The sequence below is a fragment of the Protopterus annectens genome, chromosome 6.part0 (genome assembly GCF_019279795.1).
Source record: "Protopterus annectens isolate FY-2018-M chromosome 6.part0, PAN1.0, whole genome shotgun sequence".
Classification (NCBI taxonomy): Eukaryota; Metazoa; Chordata; order Ceratodontiformes; family Protopteridae; genus Protopterus; species Protopterus annectens.
In genome coordinates, this window is record NC_056737.1 from 1,966,845,529 (window position 1) to 1,966,866,529 (window position 21,001).

The following is a 21,001-nucleotide window of genomic DNA, read 5'->3' on the forward strand; positions in this document are numbered from 1 at the left end:
ACCAATCCTTCATTCATGCCAAAGGTGATATCCAGGGTGTCTCTAAATCAAGCAATTCACCTGCCTACTTTCTTTCCCAAACCTCAAAATAAAGGGGAAAAGCTACTGCATACTTTAGACATACACAGACAATTACGCTACTACTTGGACAGAACAAAGACCACCAGGAAGTCTGACCAACTATTTGTAGCCTATGCTGCCGGAGTGCAAGGAAAGGCAGTCTCCAAACAAACAATTTCAAAATGGATTGGACACTGCATCAGATTCTGTTACTCCTTCCATGGAAAGAGTGTGCCAGCCAATATAAGACCACACTCAACCAGAGCTATAGCCACATCCACAGCCTTTCTAAGAGGAGTGGCTACAAAGGACATTCTAGAGGCTGCTACATGGAGCTCCGTGCATACATTTACCAAACACTACAACCTGCCTTTATACTCCAGATCCCGAGCAGGCTTTGCTTCTGCAGTCCTGCAGGGTCTTTTAGCTACACCATCCCTTGCTTAGATCCTACCACCCCCAGCTTGGCTATGGTATTCAACCCATATGTCAGGACTGCAGTTGCATTCTTGAAGGACATAGTACAGTTTTGTACCTACCATAAATGTAGATGTCCGATAGATATGCAACTGCAGTCTGGTTTTCCCTCCCTCCTACCCCTTTGTTTTTTCCCTTGGGTCCTTCCCCCTCTCCTATTTAGCTGGGGATATCTGTTATGGTGTATCTGTTTATTACTGTTGTGCATGTCTTGAAATTTTTGCTTATCCATTCACAAAATTTAGCCTTCCTTGGAAGGCACCTGGCATCTGGGGCAAGAAACACTGAAGAAGATGGTGTCGGCAGATGCCTTTATACCCCAGCCGCTCTGACGTCGGGGAGGAGGCGACATCAGCTGACGCCGGACCCATACTTTGGAATCTGGCCGACCGAAGGGCTGCCTGAGGCAGGACAACCCATATGTCAGGACTGCAGTTGCATATCTATCGGACATCTACATTTATGGTAGGTACAAAACTGTACTTTTTGTACCTACCATAAATGTAGATGTTCGAGTGTATACACTGCTACAGTCCAGGTTACCCTCCCTCCTTCCCCTCTTACTTGCTGGTACATACCTATGTCTTCTACCCTTTACTACCTATGGGGAGTATTTGCTGGTATCTAAAAGTTGTTGATTGATTTTCTTATGTATGTTTTATTAGCAATTGGAATAGCCTACCTTTTTGGGGGCACCTGACAATTGGGGCAAGAAAAACTGAAGAAAATGGCGTTGGCTGCATTTTGTATACCCCTGTCGCACTGACGTCAGGGAGGCGGCGACAGCAACCGACGCCGGACCAAGACTTTGGAACTCAGGCCGACTGGGGAACCGCCTGATGGCAGGATAACCCAAGTGTAATGACTGCAGCAGTGTAAACACTCGAATGTCTACATTTATGGTAGGTACAAAACTGTACTTTCTGTACCATGAAATGATCACTCAAGTATAAAACTAGGGATGTGTGAATTACAGCAATGGCCTTGTACAGCGAATTATGTTTAAATGTAGTATGTATCTGGTGGATTATTGGTGGAGTGAGAAGTGTTAATTCATTGAACTGAGTAGGCATCTTGGCAGAGTTTAAACTCCACCTGCACGTGGTTCTAGGTACTGCAGGCAGTACGTGGAAGGAACCCAGACTGCCTGTAGTACTGAGTTCTATATACAGTTAAGTTTCGTAGGTAAGTACTAGGCTAACTGCTCTTGCCAGGCATTTTAAACCTAGCCAACTTTCCCTTTCAGGTGGGAGAATACTACTTTGTGTCTATGAGGTAATCACCATAACCATAATGCCAACCCCCCTCTCATTGTAAATTGTGTTGCAGGCTTCTGGAGTCAGGGAAGAGGATGGGATCATGCACATGAGGAGTTTGCTGTAGTTGAAGTATTGCATAAACTCATGCAGGGATGGCTCACTGTGTTCGGTTTACAAAAACAGATTTAATTCCTTGGTAGGCTAGTGGTCACACAAGCCTGTACCTCATCAAGGATAGGGAAAATGCACTTATGACAGCTGTTTTACCCTAGAGCTTCACTGCTGGTCAGCCTCATGGCCATGTAATTCCACCTTTGTCGGACCTGGCTCCCTGCCAGCAATACCAGGTCTGACAATACAGGTGGAGCTGCTGTGCTGGAGGACATTGACCTGACTCAGCTGTTCTCACATGTCCTCTGGTAAGTTTGGGCTGTTTTGGGAGCAGGTAATGAGATACAATAACAGAATGTCAGACTCGTAGTACCTATTGCTGGCAAAGTTGCTCACTTCAATTCATTAAATCAAAGTTCTGAACTGTACACCGTTTACCCCTCCCCCATGACATCATCAGAAGGTGCCACAAGATGACTCTGAATAAGGAATTAATTGTACAGCTACTAAGTATATATTAAGTAACATTATTTGTCTTAACTTAATAAATATAGCTCCACTGTTGTAATTAAAGTAAAAAAAACGACTTATTTTAGAATCAGGAAGTCTGCTTCACAAGATAAAAACATAATTGCAGCAGAGTGCAATGGGGAAAAAAAAGCTTTTGCTCATAATCTTTAAGCTTCTTTTCCTCCACCTGATATTAATCGAACATGACTCTCTTGAGCCATAGTAAAGGCTTTATTTCCCTGCATTCAGTGGTATGGGTTCATGTATTGCAAAGTTTTAAAATATTTTGCTGCCGCATACCGTATCACACACTTAGGGCACATACGTCTGCCTTTCTAAGAAATAATGAAACATTTTCAAAACCTGTTGGCATGCCATTAGTGTGTTTCTAATATGCAAATTTAGATTACTTGTCATATACAGACACGATAAACATTCTGCTTAGCTATGAAGTTAAATTAATCAAAGATTCAAGTTCAGAGTATTTCTTGTCTCCCATTGGCCGCTTCTTCAGATATGCTTAATCGGCTGCTTTTTCTATTCATACATCCCAACCCTTTCTACTACATTTTGACGTGACATCCAGCTTCTGCAGGGTGTCAGTACTGCTGCTGACCAGACTGCATCCCTCCCTCTGGCATGATAAGCTGGCTTTGGCTGCTCATTTCCACCCGCCCCTGGCAGATCTACCAGCACCTGGGTCACCGGTAGATCCTTTGTTGTCTGGATCACAGACATGGCTTGTCTCTGTCATGCCCCCCCCCCAGTAATAATCAGTAATCAGATCAGTAATAATAAAAGTGCAGATTTTTTAACAAAAAGTTATATTTGCTTACAGTTTTGAGATGGAGAAGAATAAAATTAAGAAGGTCTTTGTCATTGCAGAAATGAAATATTTAAGCTTTTAGCTCTTTGGTCAGTTATTTCTTTTTTGTTTTGTAGCAGTGAGCATTAAGTTGCTTATGTATTCAGCGGACAAACTTTAATTTACATGAAAAAATGGCTTTATGTATAAACATATTGGCAAATGCCCCCTAGTAGTTCAGGACTGTCACAGCTTGTGTATGTCTTAATTATTTTTGCATTATTTGTGTAGTTATTCTCAAACTTACAGGTGTGTGTGTGTGTGTGTGTGTGTGTGTGTGTGTGTGTGTGTGTGTGTGTGTGTGTAGATCTGTCTATATATATGTGTGTATGTAGATCTATCTATGTATATGTATATGTGTTTGTGTGTATGTGCATATGTACATGTGTGTAGTGTCTGTAGGTCTATTGATTTCTGTCTTAGTCATGGGAAGCCCATGCTTCTACATACAAAGAGTCGACATTGCTGAAACTTTTGTCTGTTAGCATACCAGTCTTGAAGCAGTTACTAATGTATCAAATATTTGTAGACTGATGTCTTGTTAAGTAGCCCTGTTTGTACACATGCATATGTACATAACAAATGCACTTACAAAGAAATTTTCCCCCTGTTTAGGTCCAGAGATCGAGATGAATCACTTTCTCCACGAGATCGAAGATGTTTGGATCACACAAAGTATGACCAGGAAAAGTCAGAAAGAGGACGATACCATGGCAGAAATGCTCATGACTGGTGAGTTGCTACAGTACAGTTTAGTAAACTTCGAATTCCTTTTGTTAGTACAATATTTTACTAGCAAAAACAAATATTTAGGTGCTCTTCTTTGTTTTTAGGGATAGGGAGAGAGAGGAGTATTCAGACAGAAGCAGGGATTTTGAAAAAAGAAAGCGAGGCAAATCTCCATCTCCCATTAAACTAGGTGATGAAGAAAGAACAGTATCGCAGACTTTACCTCCTCCCGAAGAACCTCCTTCAAAGAGGAAAAAGGATGAACTTGATCCAATCCTTACACGGACAGGAGGGGCATACATTCCCCCTGCAAAGCTCAGGATGATGCAAGAGCAAATCAGTGACAAAAGCAGGTAAGGTGACGAAAGTTCATCATCTTGTAGGCTGTACAATTTGTGTGCTTTGTTGAAACTTTTTCAGTCATCATTCAAGTTTGTAACAGTTGCAGACCTTGATAGTTTATCTGAGGAGGATGGAAGATTGAGACCATTTCTCTTGACTTTGGGGGAAACAGTGTCTTTGAAAGATGTACTTGTTTCACAGTTAAAGCGATACATAATGTAATTTTTGATATATGTATAGTATTGTTGAAATTTAGATTAGGTTTTTGTGTCCATCACTTTTGATGTTAGCAATTATTTCTAAATTAAATTAGTCAGTTCTGCTAAGTTTAATATCACTTTTCTGGGCTTGTTGTATAGTACTTGTAGTATCACCCCAGTCCTTTTTGTCCGTTGTGCCGTACTGACCATTGAGCGTTCTGTTTAGACTCAAGGCCATTTGTTCTGCAGGGGGTGTGGGGCTTCCCTTAGATACCTTAGGATGCGAGCAGTTAGACATCTGAATGTTTTGATGCTTTTGTCAGCATCCTGGCACCGAGAACATTTTGTGCAACTGGTGCTAACTCTTCCCCTTATGTGATGACTTAGTGGTACCCAAGTCACCTTAGAGACAAGCTATGCCCTACTAGCAGCATACATAATTCTCCGTATGTACTACTAACAAAGGCTAACATTGGTAGCTTGGTTGGCGACATCAGTCTTCTTAATAATGCCCTGAAACATTGAATGTGAAGTTGTCCAGTCTCGCCATTTGTTCTTAAACGTGGGTACGGAGCCGATCCATGGCTCCGAGCCGGCCGCTTTCCAAGCTCAAGATCTCTGAGTAGCTCGAGGCACAGACCCTATCCCATGATGCTCTCTGATTAACCCCAGATCTAGTTTGCCGCTGCAACGGATCGCAAGTTCTTCAGAGAGCTCGGGCCAGTATAATTGTTTTTCTGTCCTTTGACAAATAGTACTAATAGATGTTCATCGTGTTACCCTGCTGCAGTCATCACACTTGGGTTATCCTGCCGTCAGGCGGTCCCGCAGTCGGCCCGTATTCCAAAGTCTTGGTCTGGCGTCAGTTGCTATCGCTTCTTCCCTGACGTCAGTGCGCCAGGGGTATATAAGAGGCATCCAATGCCATTTTCTTCAGTCTTTCTTGCTGCGTGGTGCCCGAAGCAGTTCGCAAGTGCCGGTCGGCCGACACCTGAGATTTTTGAATCAAGTTTCAGTCCGAAGTCTTCAAAGCTAAGTACCCCATTGGGGAACCTTTTCTTGCCTCTTTCCGATGTCAGAAAAAGTTAACAATTGCATTTCTTGTGGGAAGCAAATACCTCATAAGGACTTTCATTCTTATTGTATACCTTGCCTAGGCCCAGACCACAACGTCACTGGTTGTCGGTTTTCTGCTAGGTTCAATAAGCGAACTATAAAGCGACGCTTTGATTTCGCACGACACTACTTCGGTAAGAAATTTAATTACACTATGCCGTCGGAGCAACCGACTACCGGCGTGCATAAAAAACGCAAAGATAAAGACAGGCAGCCTAGATCCAAGCCAGACTCCGAGGCCTCGGCTGGGCCAGTCGCCTGTCCTCCGGTTTTCAGTGAGGCGCCTACGCAGCCCCTGGCTACCGCAGAATCAGAACCCCAGACTGCTTTGGATTCTCTAGCAGAGAGTTCTAGGCCGACGCAGCCATTTTCTTTAGGCCTTACCGACGACATTGCAGAAGGAGAAGCCGGTACTGTAGAAACACCTTCGGTTTCAGAAGGTGTCTTCAGACCGACTGCTCTCACCATAAAATCTTATGCTAAGCTTAAGACTCCTCTAAAACTAAAAAAGACTGCACTTCAGTCTCCAGTTCAAGGCCCCATACCTAAGAAACAGATGCTTAAAATGGCTGAAGATTTGATTTCTTTAATCAGGGGTTCTCAACCCCCCCCCCCCGACAAAAGGCCTAGACAAGAGGAGGATTATGCCTCCTCTGATCAAGTGTCTTATTTCCTCAGGCTCCTCTGAGGAACAGGATTACTCCTTTCCCCCTTATGAAGATTCCATTCCCTCAGCTTCTCCCCCTGAAGACTATTCCTGTGGGGAAACCTTACATATCATGAGGGAACATTTCCACTGGGAAGGTCAGGACTACTACGACTCAAAGAAAAGGCTCCGAGAGTTTATTTTACTCCCCCAGCACAGACCACTTGCTATCCCCCCAGTTTTAGACATTGTGGATGATGTTTATTTAGAATCTAGTCTAAATCCAGATTCACTGCCTCCTGCTCCAGCCAAACCAGATAGATACTACAGAGTGCCTGACTGTCACAAATTCCTTTGCAAAAGCCCTGTTGCTGATCCAGAGACAATCTCCCAGGGTCCCAAAGGGGCTAAGGCTTCTATGGCCAAAAATCCTGTACCCTCTGAAAGGGACTCCAGAGCACTAGATAGGTGGGGAAGAAGGTTTACACCTCAGCTACTCTGGCTATGAGAGCACTAAATTGTCAATTTCACATGCTTAAATACCAGCAATTCCTAATGTCTCAAATAAAACAAAAGATGAGCACGCACCCTCAACAGTCTGAATTCAAGGAAGTACAGGATCTGCTGCATGCAGCTGAACAGGTGGGCAAACATACTTTACAATGTGGATTTGATTCCTTGGAAGCTTCCTGTAGAGCAGCTGTTACTGGGTCTGTTATACGTAGGCATGCTTGGTTAAAGGAACAAACTCTGCCTGATCATGTTAAAGCAAAGTTACTAGATGCACCCTTACAGCAGGATGTGTTATTTGGGGTTAAAGCAGAAGAGGTTTTAAAGAAAATGGAGGATAAGGCAAAATCTATGCAGACGGTCAAAGATTTCTTACAGGTACAGCCCCCACGCTTCAGCAGAAATTGGCCAACAAAAAATTGGTCCTTTCCAGCTTCTGACAGACCACAGAGGGGTAAATACAGGCGCCCAAGGGGCAGAGGACAAGCACAAATCCCTTACAAACCTCGCCAATGGGGCACTGCAACACAGAAGGGAGGAGAAGACAGGTCCCAAACTACTAGAAGGCAAACACAATGACTCAAACCTCAAACTGCCAAGCAAAACTCTCGTGGCAGCTCCCTTGGGAGGAAAATTAGCACTTTTTGCAGACAACTGGCGCATCGTCACAAAGGACAAATAGGTCCTAGACATTATCTCACAAGGATACAGATTCCATTTCCACACCTTGCCAAGGATAAAAGGCATGCCAAACCTGCCACAAAATCAATGGGCAGAGGTACAAAAACAAATTGCAGCTCTCATGGACATGAGCCATTCAACTGGTACCTACACAGGAGCAAGGCCAAGGATTTTACTCAAGGCTCTTTCTAGTCCCCAGAAAGGGCAATGCTTGGAGACCCATTCTGGACCTTTCTATTCTAAAGACCTTCTTGCAAGTACCCAAATTCAAGATGCTAACACTACAGCAGCTTCTTCCCATGTTGGGCAAGAAAGCTTGGCTAGTAACGTTGGACCTCAAGGAGGCATACCTGCATGTCCCTATCAGACAAAATTGCAGAAGATACCTCCGCTTCATTGCAGGTTCATCCCATTACCAATTCTCTGCACTGCCCTTTGGCTTATCTACTGTGCCCAGGGTCTTCACAAAATGCCTGGCACCAGTAATTGCATACTGCAGACAAAGAGGAATTCAAATATACCCATACCTGGACGACTGCCTCATCCAAGCAGAAAGCAAGGACACTCTCTTACATCATCTGGCTTTTGTAAAACACCTTCTAAGTTGCCTAGGGTACACAGTAAATGAAAAGAAATCAAAACTAGTGCCCTCACAAAATATGACATTCTTGGGTGCCAGCTTGAATACAACGGCCCAGATGGCTTACCTGATGCCAGACCTACAGCTAACTCAATATTTCAAAACAATGGCAACAAAGACCCAACTCCCTGCAAGAAAAATTCTGCAGGCCTTGGGCTTCATTGCATCTTGCATACTGCTAATACCATTTTCAAAACTGCATATGAGGAAATTACAATGGTACCTAAAAAGCGTATGGACTCAACACAGCCACAGCTTGGAAACAATGATACCTCTCATTCCCTGCCTTCAACAAGAGTTTCTATGGTGGTCACAGGCATGTCACCTCAACAAAGGTCAGCCTTTCACCTTACCCCTAGCCAGGCAAAGTATGACAACAGATGCATCGGACTACGCCTGGGGGGCACACATGGCAGGACGGTGCGTTCAAGGCATATGGACTGCAGATCAAAGAAATCTGCACATAAATCAAAAAGAAATGCTAGCTGTACAGAATGCCCTGACAGCCTTCAAGGACCTCTTACATCCAGGACAGCTTATAATAAGGACAGACAACACCACAGTAATGTGGTACATAAACAAACAAGGGGGTACACACTCCTACCCTCTATGCAGGCAAGCAATGACCTTGTGGAACACAGCACTGGCTTACCAAGTTCAATTACAAGCTCAATTCCTGCCAGGAAAAAAGAACACATTGGCAGACGACCTAAGCAGAAACATCATGGATCCCCACGAGTGGAAACTGGATCCACAAGTATTTGCAATGATAACTCAGAAATGGGGACACCCAGACATAAACCTGTTTGCCAGCCCCCAAAACTATCAGCTAACAAAATTTTGCACATGGACATTTCACCATCAAACTTGGAAAGTGGACGCACTCTCATTCAGTTGGAAAATGCTGTCAGTATATGCCTTCCCTCCATTGTCCCTTCTCACAAAGGTGCTGCTGAAAGTCAGGATGGAGAGACCCCGAATGCTACTCATTGCCCCAGACAGGCCACGCCAGCACTGGTACCCACTATTAAGGAATATGGCCCAGGGCCCACCATGGATTTTACCACAAATTTCTCATCTGCTCACACAGCAAGACAGTCAGATTCTACACAGCCAGCTCAAAACCTTAAATTTGGCTGCATGGCAAATATCCTAAGCAACCAGCCAGCTCCTCTTTCACAAGCTGTTATGGATGTTATTCTGGAGGCCAGGAGGCCCAGCAGCAGGAAAGCCTACTCAGACAAATGGAAAAGGTTTTGCGCCTGGAACCAAGCTAAAGGCCAAAATACCCTTCTGCCAGACATGCCTCAAATTCTACAATATTTAACTGAGATGTTACACAAAGGACTTTCTTTTTCATCTATTAAAATCCATGCCTCAGCTATTTCAGCTCACTACAACAAGGATCTTCCGTTATTTTCACATCCACTTCTAAGACAGTTTCTCAGAGGGGCCAAAAACATTAGGCCTCCCAGGAGAGCACCAATACCAACTTGGGACCTCAATTTTGTTCTAGAAAAACTTACACTACCTCCTGTTGAGCCAGCTTTCTCAGCTGACTTAAAGTTTGTATCATGGAAGATTGCCCTGCTGCTAGCAATTCCTTCAGCCAGAAGAGTCTCAGAGCTTCAGGCTCTAATGGCGGTAGAGCCTTTCCTCATTTTTCATCAAGACAGAGTTTCTCTACGAACTAACCCCTCCTTTATGCCTAAGGTGGTATCCAGTGTGTCTCTAAATCAAACCATCCATTTACCCACCTTCTTTCCAAATCCGCAGAACAAAGGAGAAAGACTCCTGCATTCCTTGGACATTCACAGGCAGCTACGTTACTACTTGGATAAAACTTACCAGCTTTTTGTATCCTATGCTACAGCATCACAAGGAAAGGCTATCTCAAAACAGACCTTTTCCAAATGGATAGGACATTGCATACATTTTTGCTACACCCACCATGGCAAACCAGTTCCTGCTAGCATTAGGTCCCACTCCACCGGGGCAGCAGCTACATCTACAGCCTTCCTCAGGGGGGTGCCTACCAAGGATATTTTGGAAGCTGCAACTTGGAGTTCAGTACACACCTTCACCAAACACTATCTCTTACCACTTTACTCTAAGACTAGAGCTGGCTTCACCACTGCAGTTTTGCAGGGCCTCCTCTAATCCTGTTTGACTCCACCTCCCATCCTTAGCTTTGGGATTCTACCCAAGTGTGATGACTGCAGCAGGGTAACACGATGAACATAGTAAGTTTTGTGCCTACCATAAATGTAGATGTTCGAGTGTATACCCTGCTGCAGTCCAGGTTACTCCCCCTCCATCCCCTCTGACCTAACTAAAACCTTTCAGTACCTCAAAATCTGATACAACCTTTGTGGTGTATTTGCTTATAGCTGGAGGGATGTTTTGCTTGTGCTACTCTTTTAGTTTTGGTACTATCTACTGACCACCTTTTGGGGGGGGCACCTGACATCTGGGGCAAGAAAAACTGAAGAAAATGGTGTTGGATGCCTCTTATATACCCCTGGCGCACTGACATCAGGGAAGAAGCGACAGCAACTGACGCCGGACCAAAGCTTTGGAATTCGGGCCTACTGCGGGACCGCCTGACGGCAGGATAACCCAAGTGTGATGACTGCAGCAGGGTATGCACTCTAACAGCTACATTTATGGTAGATACAAAACTGTACTTTTTTTCGTGGAGTTAATATTCTTATTACAGTTGGTAATCTGTTCCTGTTATTTTTTTAGGGCTGTGTCCCTCTTGTGTAGATTTTTAGCTGTGTTGGTGTTTTTGGAGCGGTTGCTCCTGGGCCTTGCCCTCTTTTTCGTTTAGGCACTTCTGTACTTCACTGCTGTAGTTGAACAGGGCTCTGTCAACTTGATTTCCCTATCCCTTTATACTTAGTCATAAGATAGTGTGCTTTGCTATTTGCTATAAATATTTTGCTATATTTAGATTGTGTGCTAGTAGAAAGTTCAACAGTCTTGAACTCCTTATAGTACCATTTTGTTTCTTATTATCAGGGTTCTGATAATTGTGTGCTGTTTAATATTATGACTGACTAAAATGAGAAACAGAAGTCGGGTTTCAAAAGGTGCGACTGTGGGCAGAAAATGTCTATTACGGACAATCATGTGTCTTGTGTATATTGTCTAGGACCTGTGCATTTACAGGAGGATTGTTCTATCTACCACTCTTTTAGTGGCAGAGTATTACTTGAAAGAAGAAGAAAGTTAATTGATAGAGGACTGTTGAAACCTGAATTTCAGGAAGCCTTGGATAAGACTGACCAGACCTCCAAGTCTTTGAAAGGGTCGAAGTCTTCAAGAGTGTCCTCGGAACCCAGGCCCTCGGTTCCGAGCACCTCTGTTAAGGTGCGGTCGCTGGTTCCTAAGTCATCGAAGCCGTGCACCGAACTGATGTTTCGGAGCTAATCCTCTGAACTGGAGCTGGTGTCAGAGGTGTTGAAGTCTCCAATACTTAGATCTGTGGCTTCTTCTTTCCCTTCGACCCGTTCTTCTAGGACCCTTTCAGACGATGTGGACCGTGTGGTGCAGAGGCTTTTAGAGAACCCGGCATTGGCCAAATTACTTTCGGTTTTGTCCCAACTGGGTTCGATTCCTACTACCGTCTTTTTGCATGTGACTACTACTCCTCCAAGCTTACCTAGACCTTCGGAGCCAGAGGCGGATGATCTGATGGTTGTGGAAAACGGCAGAGCTGAGTTCTGTCCCAGTGGCTATGGCTCCGTTGACCCTGATCTCTTCGGTGCCGTTCGAAGAGTCTCGGAGCCGACACTCTCTCATCAGTTCTGGGAGGGAGAATCGAACCAACGCATCATTCCGACCCTTCCTCTCGGGGCTTTGGTGCAGATGATCTCGGCTCTGTCCTCGGGTACGGAGCCCTTGGTCTCAGAACCAGGGAAGCTGCCTTCTTCCTCAGAACAAGCGGGTGCCTTGTGTCGAGACTCCGGTGCCTTCGAAGCCATGAGGAGGGTAATGTCTGCCAAGACTCTCACTTCCTCAGGTGTCTCCTCTTCCTCCGTTAAAATACCACGTTCTGCTTCTACATCGCAGGTTCCTACTAAGTGTCGAGACCCAGAGTCTCAGGTAACCCCTTTGGGTGAACCCTGCTCTACTGAGACTTCACCAGACACTGCCACTGATGAGGTCCCCAGAAAGAGAGTTTGCAAGAGGAGGCATTTGGATTCCCCTCCGGAATCCTTGACATCAGACACTGACTTAGAAGAATCAGAAGGGTCCCCATGGTTTCCCTCGGAGGATGTCTCTTTTGCAGGCATCCTGGAAATTTTGAAACAGAGGGGTGACTGGCAGTCCGTTACCCCTACTGAGGATGAGTCGGTGCTCCTGAAGGCCTTTGGGTCTCAACCTTCCACCTCCTGGGTTACTCCGCCCTTCAAAGAACTGATGGATCTGGTTGCTCGAATGGCTTGGGAGTCCGCTGATTCTATGGAACCAGTCCCTCGGAGGCCCAACAAGTTCATCACTTCCCCTCAAGACAAATTGTACCTCACTAAAGGAGTCCCTGTTGATGCCATGGTGGTGGCGGTGGCCATCAAGAAAGAGATGTCAGAGACCGCTTCTACTGTCCATCCTGCTAATAGAGATTCTAAGACTATGGACAGATATGGGAAATGCATTTTTAGTTCTTCTGTGTTTGCCATGAGATCGCTTGACTACTTAACCCATTTTACCCATCTTCAACGAGATCTCCTCCAGGAACTTGGAGATACTCTAAAGGGTAACACAGATGAAGCTATTTCTGAGAAGGTGATGGCACAGCTTTCTACCCTTAATTCCATTGTCAGCTCGTCCATGCGGCTCATTTCCTATACAGCTGATGGGTCGAGTCGAGCAGCAGGTTCAGCAATAGCTCTGCGGAGACCGTCATGGATGCGCTTATGCTCCTATGCAGAAGCCTTCAAGTCTTCCTTTGTCAACACCCCATTTGATGGCTCTAATTTGTTTGGGCCCCAAGTCCAGGAGACTCTCACTAGGTGTGAGCAAGAAGGAAAGACTCTGTCGGCCGTAGGAGTTCATTTTTCCACCCCTATTAGACCATACCCCAAAGGGCAGAAAGGTGAAAAAATGTGGTTCCGGAAGTCCCAAGGAGCTTTCCAGAACACACGTAGTAAACCCCCTCCTTCAGGAGCAGAGGGGGGGCAATAACAGAAGACGCCGCTTTGGCGGCAGAAGGGGTCCGCAAAACCAGGGCGACAGGGAGCAGTTCTCTGGCAAGCCTTATCAGTGCTCCTGAGACGAGGCCCGACTGTCCTACTCTGGAGGCAGTCGGGGGTCGCTTGGCTTTGTACCCAGATGCCTGGCTAGGAATTACATCAGATTCTTGTGTACAAAGCATAGTTACCAGAGGTTATATCATCCCCTTTTCAGAGTCCCCGCCAGTCAGAACAAGAATCCCAGATATTCCAGCCAGTCTGCAGGAGCAAGCAGCTGTAGAAATCCAAAAGCTGCTAGAAAAGTGTTTTCCAGCCAGTCCCGGCGGACCAGATAGGATCCGGAACTTAATCCAGATTCTTTTTAGTTCCAAAGAAAACGGGGGACTGGAGGCCTATTTTAGACCTCAGCAAGCTCAACGCTTTTGTAAAGAAGGAAAAGTTCCGGATGGTCACGCTTCAGTCGATACTCCCGTTCCTGGGAACGGGTGATTGGATGTGCTCTTAAGATCTCAAGGATGCGTACTACCACATCAGAATGGCCAGACTATCCAGAGATCAGTTGCGTTTCCGGCTGGGGGCCAGTCGCTACCAATTTCGAGCACTGCCCTTTGGTCTCACCTCAGCACCCAGTGTGTTCACCAAATGCATGGCAGTGGTTACGGCTCACTTGAGGCATCTAGGATTCCGGGTGTTTCCGTATCTGGACGACTGGCTCCTATCCGCCACCACCAGGCATCAGCTCATTCTTTCCAGGGATCATACGATCAGTCACTGTTCTTGGTTAGGAAAAAACATAAATTTTGAAAAATCTGCCTTATTACCATTGCAGCATATCTCCTGTATTGGAGCAGAACTAGACACCACCACCATTTTTGTCAGATTACCTCAAGAAAGAGGTATCTCTCTACGAAATCTGGAGTCCTGCTTGCTAAAAGAAAAGACAGTACCTGCCTTTCAGGTTTTAAAACTATTAGGCACCATGGCAGCTACCCTCATAGTGGTTCCTCTGGGACGGATGCACATAAGGATACTCCAGTGGTTGCTTTTCACCCAGTGGTCTTGCTCCCAATGTCTTTCAAGATCCTACTGACAGACGCTTGCAAGAAAGACCTTCTCTGGTGGTTGAGCAGTCACCAGGTGACAGGTCGACCATTTGTACTTCCCCCTCCTGCAGCCACGGTGACCATGAATGCTTCCCTGATAGGGGGGGGGGGGGCTTTTTCTGGGAAGAACTGCCCAAGATACCTGGTCAGAGATGGAATCTCATTTGCACATCAATGTCCTGGAGGTGAGAGCAGTGTTTTTAGCGTTGTAGCACTTCAACGACTCTCTGCCTCTGGAGACGATTGCAATCCAGATGGACAGCATGTCAGTGGTCTGGTACATCAACAAACAGGGGGGAACCAAGTTTTACCCCTTATGCGAAGAAGCCTTGAGAATTTGGCAGTGGGCTGTATCCACCGGGAGCTTTCTGATAGCAACGCACATACTGGGGAAATCCAGCGTGATAGCGGACAAACTGAGCAGAGCAATTCTGTTGCCCCACGATTGGTCTCTCAAAGAAGAAGTGACGAAAATGATTTTCCACAGATGGGGCCAGCCTTGCTGCGACCTTTTTGCATCCCCGCTGATAGCCAAATGCAGAAGCTATTTTGCCCTGAATCCTCCGGGGGACAGCCCAAGGGATTCACTTGTACACGATTGGCTCTTGGGTCTCCTTTATGCCTTTCCTCCAACCTCGCTGATCCCCAGATTTTTACAGAAGGAAAAAACTCTGGAAGGACTGTTATTCTGATTGCCCCTTTTTGGAGTCTCCAGATATGGTTCACCTTCCTTCGTCAATATCAACTGGAAGAACCTTGGATGTTATGTAGTCCAATCACGCCTACATTCTTACCCGTGGGTTCGAAGCCAAATGTCGGCTACAACTCAGCCAAAGCTTTTCTAACTCGAAGTCTTTCTATTGGCTGGGCTAAGATGGCATCCCATGCTGCACCACTCTATATCCCCAGATCTTGTTTGCCACTTATGTAGCTTGGACGTGGTCTCACTCTTGGCTGTGGCTAAGTACCCTTTTTTCTTCTTTATTAGAGAATTGGTTAGAAACAGAAAGCTGTTTTAATAGCTATTTTGTGTTCTGGTAGTGTATGGTTAAAAAGTTTTTTGTGTTTGATCGTTTTTCTGTGGTATCCCACTAGCTGTTTCCAACAGGCTAGGCCCATTTCAGTTAGAGGACCTAGTCTGTCCCTTGCTTCCTTGTGTTATATTTGTTTCAGGTCTAAAACCGTTTAAATTAGAGGTTTTAGTCTTCCCCTCCTGTGTTGTGCCGAAGGATTGTTTTAGTTAGATCTTGAGGTTTTGGTTTGTGGTAGTGTTTTTCCCGCCTTGTGACTGTTTTACCGTTGGTACTGTTGTCAGTTATTGTTGTCCTTGGTGCTTTGTGGTAGCGAACTATGTCCAAAGGTTCTAAGGAGCATAAGCCCTCGGGCTTCAAGAAATGCTCTAGGTGAAGCTATAAAATGTCCATTACCGATGGACATTCTGTCTGTGTGTATTGTCTGGGAGCAATTCATCTCCAGGAGTCGTGCAGTTTCTGTCATGCGTTTAGTCCAAGAGTTCTACAGGAAAGGAAGAATAAATTGATTATGAAAGGACTTCTGAAACCCTCCTTCAAGGAGGGTCTGGAAAATGCTTCCAGCTCCAAAGCAAAATCTTCGAAATCTAAAAAGAGATTCCGGCTCCATCAGTCTCCTCGGAGCCACCGGAGAAAATAGCAAAGTCTGCTTCAACATCCTTGGCTCCATTGTCCTTGGGGCTGCAGGAAGTGTCTGTGGTTATGGAACCGGCATCGGCTCCATTCATTTTGGAACCTATTCGGAGCCGATCACCTAGCATTAGGCCAGCATCACCTCCTCGCAGGTCCCCTTCAGAGAGGAGGTCTTGATCTCCCTCTCTATTCGCTAAAACCTCCAGGACCTTATCAGATGTGGACGTCCGTAGAGTGGTGCAGAGACTCATTCAATCACCGGTTTTGGCTAAATTGTTCTCTGCTTCGACCCAGTCGGCTCCAGAGCCCATCCTTCAACCTGCTTCGATACGTCCTCCGATCGTATCTCAGCTTTCGGAGCTGGAGTGCTCGGCTCCATGTGATGTCCCTAGGTCCGTTCCGACAGCCTCGCCTGGCTTATCGGTGCCGACGTCAGCTCCGACCCCGTCGGTTCCGTACACTGGATTCAGGACTCAAGATTCTTTGGTCGGACCCGAGGGAGAGGCTTCGGGACACCTATCTGTTCCTAGTCTCCCTCTCGGTGCTTCGGCTCGGGGAAGTCTGACTCCTGTCGTGGTTTCGGAGGCTGGTTGCTCCTCGGACTCAGGGGGTCCGGCCTTCGAGGCCATGTGGAGTGCGCTGGCCAGGTCGTCAGCGGCATCATGCGAGTCGGTCACTCTGTTCCCTACTACACAAGTGCAGGTTTCTGATTGCCATCTATCTCTAGACAGCGGAGCCCCAAGGCCTCAGGGTACCTCTGAGTGGTCCCCACATTTCTGAGGACCCTTAGAGTCCTTGCCTGAGGAGTCACCCAGAAAGAAGACGTGCAAGTGGAAGCACATAGATTCCCAGGATGAGTCTCTCACATCAGACACCGACCTCGAGGAATCGCAGGGGTCCCCCAAGTCATCCTCTGAGGATGTTTCTTTCTCAGACATCTTAGAAATTTTGAAACAAAGAGGTGACTGGCCATCCAAAGCCCCCTCCAAGGAGGAGTCGGTCTTCCTAAAGGCCTTTGGTGCTCCGCCCTCCGCCTCCTGGGTATCTCCACCCTTTGAGCTTCTGGATTTGGTCTGTCGAAGGGTGTGGGAGACCCCTGACTCTGAGGAACCAGTCCCCAGTAGACCCAATAAATTTTTGTCTGCTCTTCCTGGTAAGGAATTTCTGTCCAAGGGAGTCCCTGTAGATGCCATGGTGGTGGCAGCGACCACTCAGAAGGAATTAGCCAAGACTTCTTCCACTGTCCATCCTCCTATCAAGGAGTCTAGGACCATGGACCGGTACGGGAAGCATACCCTTTCTTCAGCGACCTTTACCTTACGGTCACTGAATTATTTATCTCACTTTACACGGCTCCAGAGAGATCTCCTCAAGGAGCTTGGAGATACTCTCATGGGTAACATTTCTGAGGCGGTGACCCAGACGGTTAACTCTCAGATGTCTACCCTCAATTCCATCGTTAACTCCTCCATGAGGCTGATCTCATATGCAGCCGATGGAGCGAGTAGGGCAGCAAGCCTGGATGCGCCTTTGTCATTTCGCGGAAGCCATCAAGTCTTCATTCACCGACGCCCCTTTCGATGGTTCCTCTTTGTTCGGAACCAAGGTGAAAGACACCCTCACCCAAATGGTCACATTGCAGTCTATTCTCCCATTGTTTTGAAAAGAAGTGTGGATGTGCTCCATCGACCTCAAGGATGCTTACTACCACATCAAGATGGACAGGGCATCCAGAAGTCCGCTACGCTTCCGGCTGGGAGCCAGTCATTTTCAGTTTCAAGCCCTGCCCTTTGGTCTCACCACAGCCCCCAGGGTGTTTACCAAATGCATAGCAGTGGTGACTGCTCACTTGAGACGTCAAGGATTCCAAGTGTTTCCATATCTGGACGACTGGCTCCTTACTGCCACCACCAGGCATCTACTAATTTAGATCAGGGACGCTACTATAAACCTATGTCAACAGCTGGGCATCACATTGAACTGGGAAAAATCTGTCTGGTTGCCCTCATATCGTGTCACTTTTATAGGCGCAGAGCTAGACACCATCCTCATGCTGGCGTTTCGTCCACAGGAAAGAATCAGAGTCCTACAACAAGTTCATGCCTTGCTCCCCCTGAGAACAGCAAAGCCAAGATGGGTCCTCTAACTATTGGGGACAATGGCTGTGACAATTATGTTAGTCCCTCTGGCAAGGTTACATATGAGACTCCTTAAGTGGCTACATTTTGCCCAGTGGTCTCTCCAACATCTTCCACTTTCTTACCCTATTCTACTCATGGAAAGGTGCAAACAGGATCTCAGTTGGTGGCTTCGCACCGACAACTTGAATGCAGGAAAGCCCTTCGTTCCTGCGCCCCCAATTGCCACGGTGACCACGGATGCCTCCCAGATAGGGTGGGGGGGCATTATCTAGACAGGATAGTCCAAGGCACATGGCAAGAGCACGAGACGCATCTGCATATCAATGTCCTGGAGATGAGAGCTGTGCTACTAGCACTGCAAGCACTTCAGAGCTTTCTTCCTCTCGGGACTTTTGCAGTCCACTCAGACAATATCTCAGTGGTCTGGTATCTGAACAAGCAGGGAGGAACCAAGTCCTATCCCCTTTGCAGAGAGGCCATGCGAGTGTGGCAGTGGGAAGTGTCTTCCCAACGTTTTCTGGTGGCAGTGCACATTCCGGTGGAATGTGATCGTAGTTAGGCTAAGCAGAGCTATTCTGATGCCTTACGAGTGGTCCCTGAACGGTCAAGTTGCGGAACAGATCTTCCGCAGGTGGGATCAGCCTTGCTGCGACCTCTTTGCCAACCCCCTCAATGCCAAATGCAACAGCTACTTCACATTGATCCCCCCTCAGGGGGAGTCACCCAGGGATGCTCTAGTCCACGATTGGCCCTCCGGTCTACTATATGCCTTCCCTCCGGTTCCTTTGCTGTCAAAGGTTATTCAGAACGCGCAAGCCTTGGGAAGTAGAATGATTCTGACTGCTCCACACTGGCCTCATCAAATTTGGTTCCCCTATCTCCATCCCTATCTCATGGGCGCTCCTTGGATTCTGGACCCAAACCAGACTTACTGACGCACATGTTAGGGCAGCTCCGTCCCTCTCTTCGGACCCTCCGGTTGATAGCCTGGCTACTCCACTTGCGTCATTAGTTAGGATTCATCATTTCTCCATGGAGGTGGTTCATATTTTATCTTCCTCTCATAATAAGCCCTCCACCAGGAACATTTACTACAGTAAATGGAAGAGGTTTTCAGTCTGGACTCATACCCAAAGGATTGACCCTTGCACGGCTCCAGTTTCGTCGGTATTGGAATTCTTGTCTATGCTCTTTAACCAGGGTTCAGCGGCCGCAACCATTTAAGTCCAATTGTTGGCGATTTATACCTTTCATGTCGCGAACGAGCCTACTCTGATGGCTCATAGACTCTGTAAGGCTTTTCTGAAGGGCACTCTGTTACTTCGTCCTCCGGTATCGGAACCGGTCATGCCTTGGGATTTAAACTTTGCTCTACAGGACCTTACTTCATCCCCCTTTGAGCCTGCAGCCACTTGTGATTTAAAATTCTTAATTTGGAAGACTGTCTTTCTAGTAGCCATCACTTCAGCCAGACGCATTTCAGAGCTTCAAGCCTTATCAATCAAACCCCCTTATTTGATTTTTCATAAGGACAGGGTTTCTCTCAGACCCAACCCTTCCTTTCTTCCCAAAGTGGCGTCAATCAGTAACCTTAATCAATCTATTGAGTTGCCAGTGTTTTTCCCCTGGTTCTCAAACAAGGCAGAATTTAAATTTCATCAATTGGATGTACACAGACAATTACGCTTTTATCTGCACAGAACCAAAGACCTCAGAAAATCTGATCAGTTGTTGGTTTCCTTTTTGGAAAACAGAATTGGGTCTCCTGTCTCCAAAGTCACGCTGTCCAGGTGGATCTCCAGTTGCATTTCTTTCATTTATTCCACGGGGGGGGGGGGGGGGGTGAAGATTTACCGTTCCCGGTAAAGGCTCACTCTACTCTGTCTGTATCTACATCTACAGCCTATCAGGCCAGATTGTCTATGGATGATATTTGTGCTGCGGCTACTTGGGCATCTCCTCACACCTTTATTACTCATTACAAGTTGGATGTGGTGTCTAGGAGCAGGTCTTCCTTTGGTTCCACAGTGCTCAGGAGTATTTTCCACTGAGCCTCCCAGGATTTAGGTGCTAGGGACGCTGTCCCACGGGTAAGAATGTAGGCGAGATTGGACTACATAACATCAAGAAGTTATGTACTCACCATAACTTTCGATGTATGTAGTTCATCTCGCCTCACATTCTTACTTACCCCCCCGTCCTTCCCCCTTCCTGGACGATTTGGAGGTTAGGTCTGGTTTCAGATCTCCCTTCATTCTTGGTTTGTTCTTCCTTTCCTTGGGTGTTGTTATGCATGGAGAATGAATGCTGGTATTCGCAGCAAACTAGATCTGGGGATATAGAGCCGTGCAGCATGGGATGCCATCTTAGCCCAGCCAATAGAAAGGCTTCGAGCTAGAAAAGTTTTGGCCGATTCGGAGCTGACATTCGGCTCCAAACCCACGGGTAAGAATGTGAGGCGAGATGGACTACATACATCGAACGTTATGGTGAGTACATAACTTCTTGTTTCTGGACCCAGTGCCAGACGTTCTGACTCACTCGTCAGGAGTTCTTCACCCCTGTCTTCAGTCCCTCAAACTGTTAGCTTGGCTGCTCCACTTCCCAACCTAGCCAGGTCATATAATTTGTCTTCCGCGGTGCAACATATTTTAGTCTCCTCTCATAAAGTCTCCACCAAAAAACTGTACAACAGCAAATGGAACCGTTTTGTTTATTGGGCCTCTCAACATGATATTGATCCCTATGT

General features: G+C 46.4%; 1 protein-coding gene across 1 annotated transcript in view; it reads left to right on the forward strand.

Moving 5' to 3' along the window:
* The window catches only part of CWC22 (CWC22 spliceosome associated protein homolog), a 2,826,743-nt gene that overhangs the window by 1,157,523 nt on the left and 1,648,219 nt on the right, over positions 1-21,001 (forward strand). The window contains exons 5-6 of the mRNA XM_044073714.1: positions 3,898-4,014; positions 4,116-4,364. Of these exons, the coding sequence (XP_043929649.1) occupies positions 3,898-4,014; positions 4,116-4,364 (366 nt within the window). The remainder of the gene's footprint in view (positions 1-3,897; positions 4,015-4,115; positions 4,365-21,001) is intronic.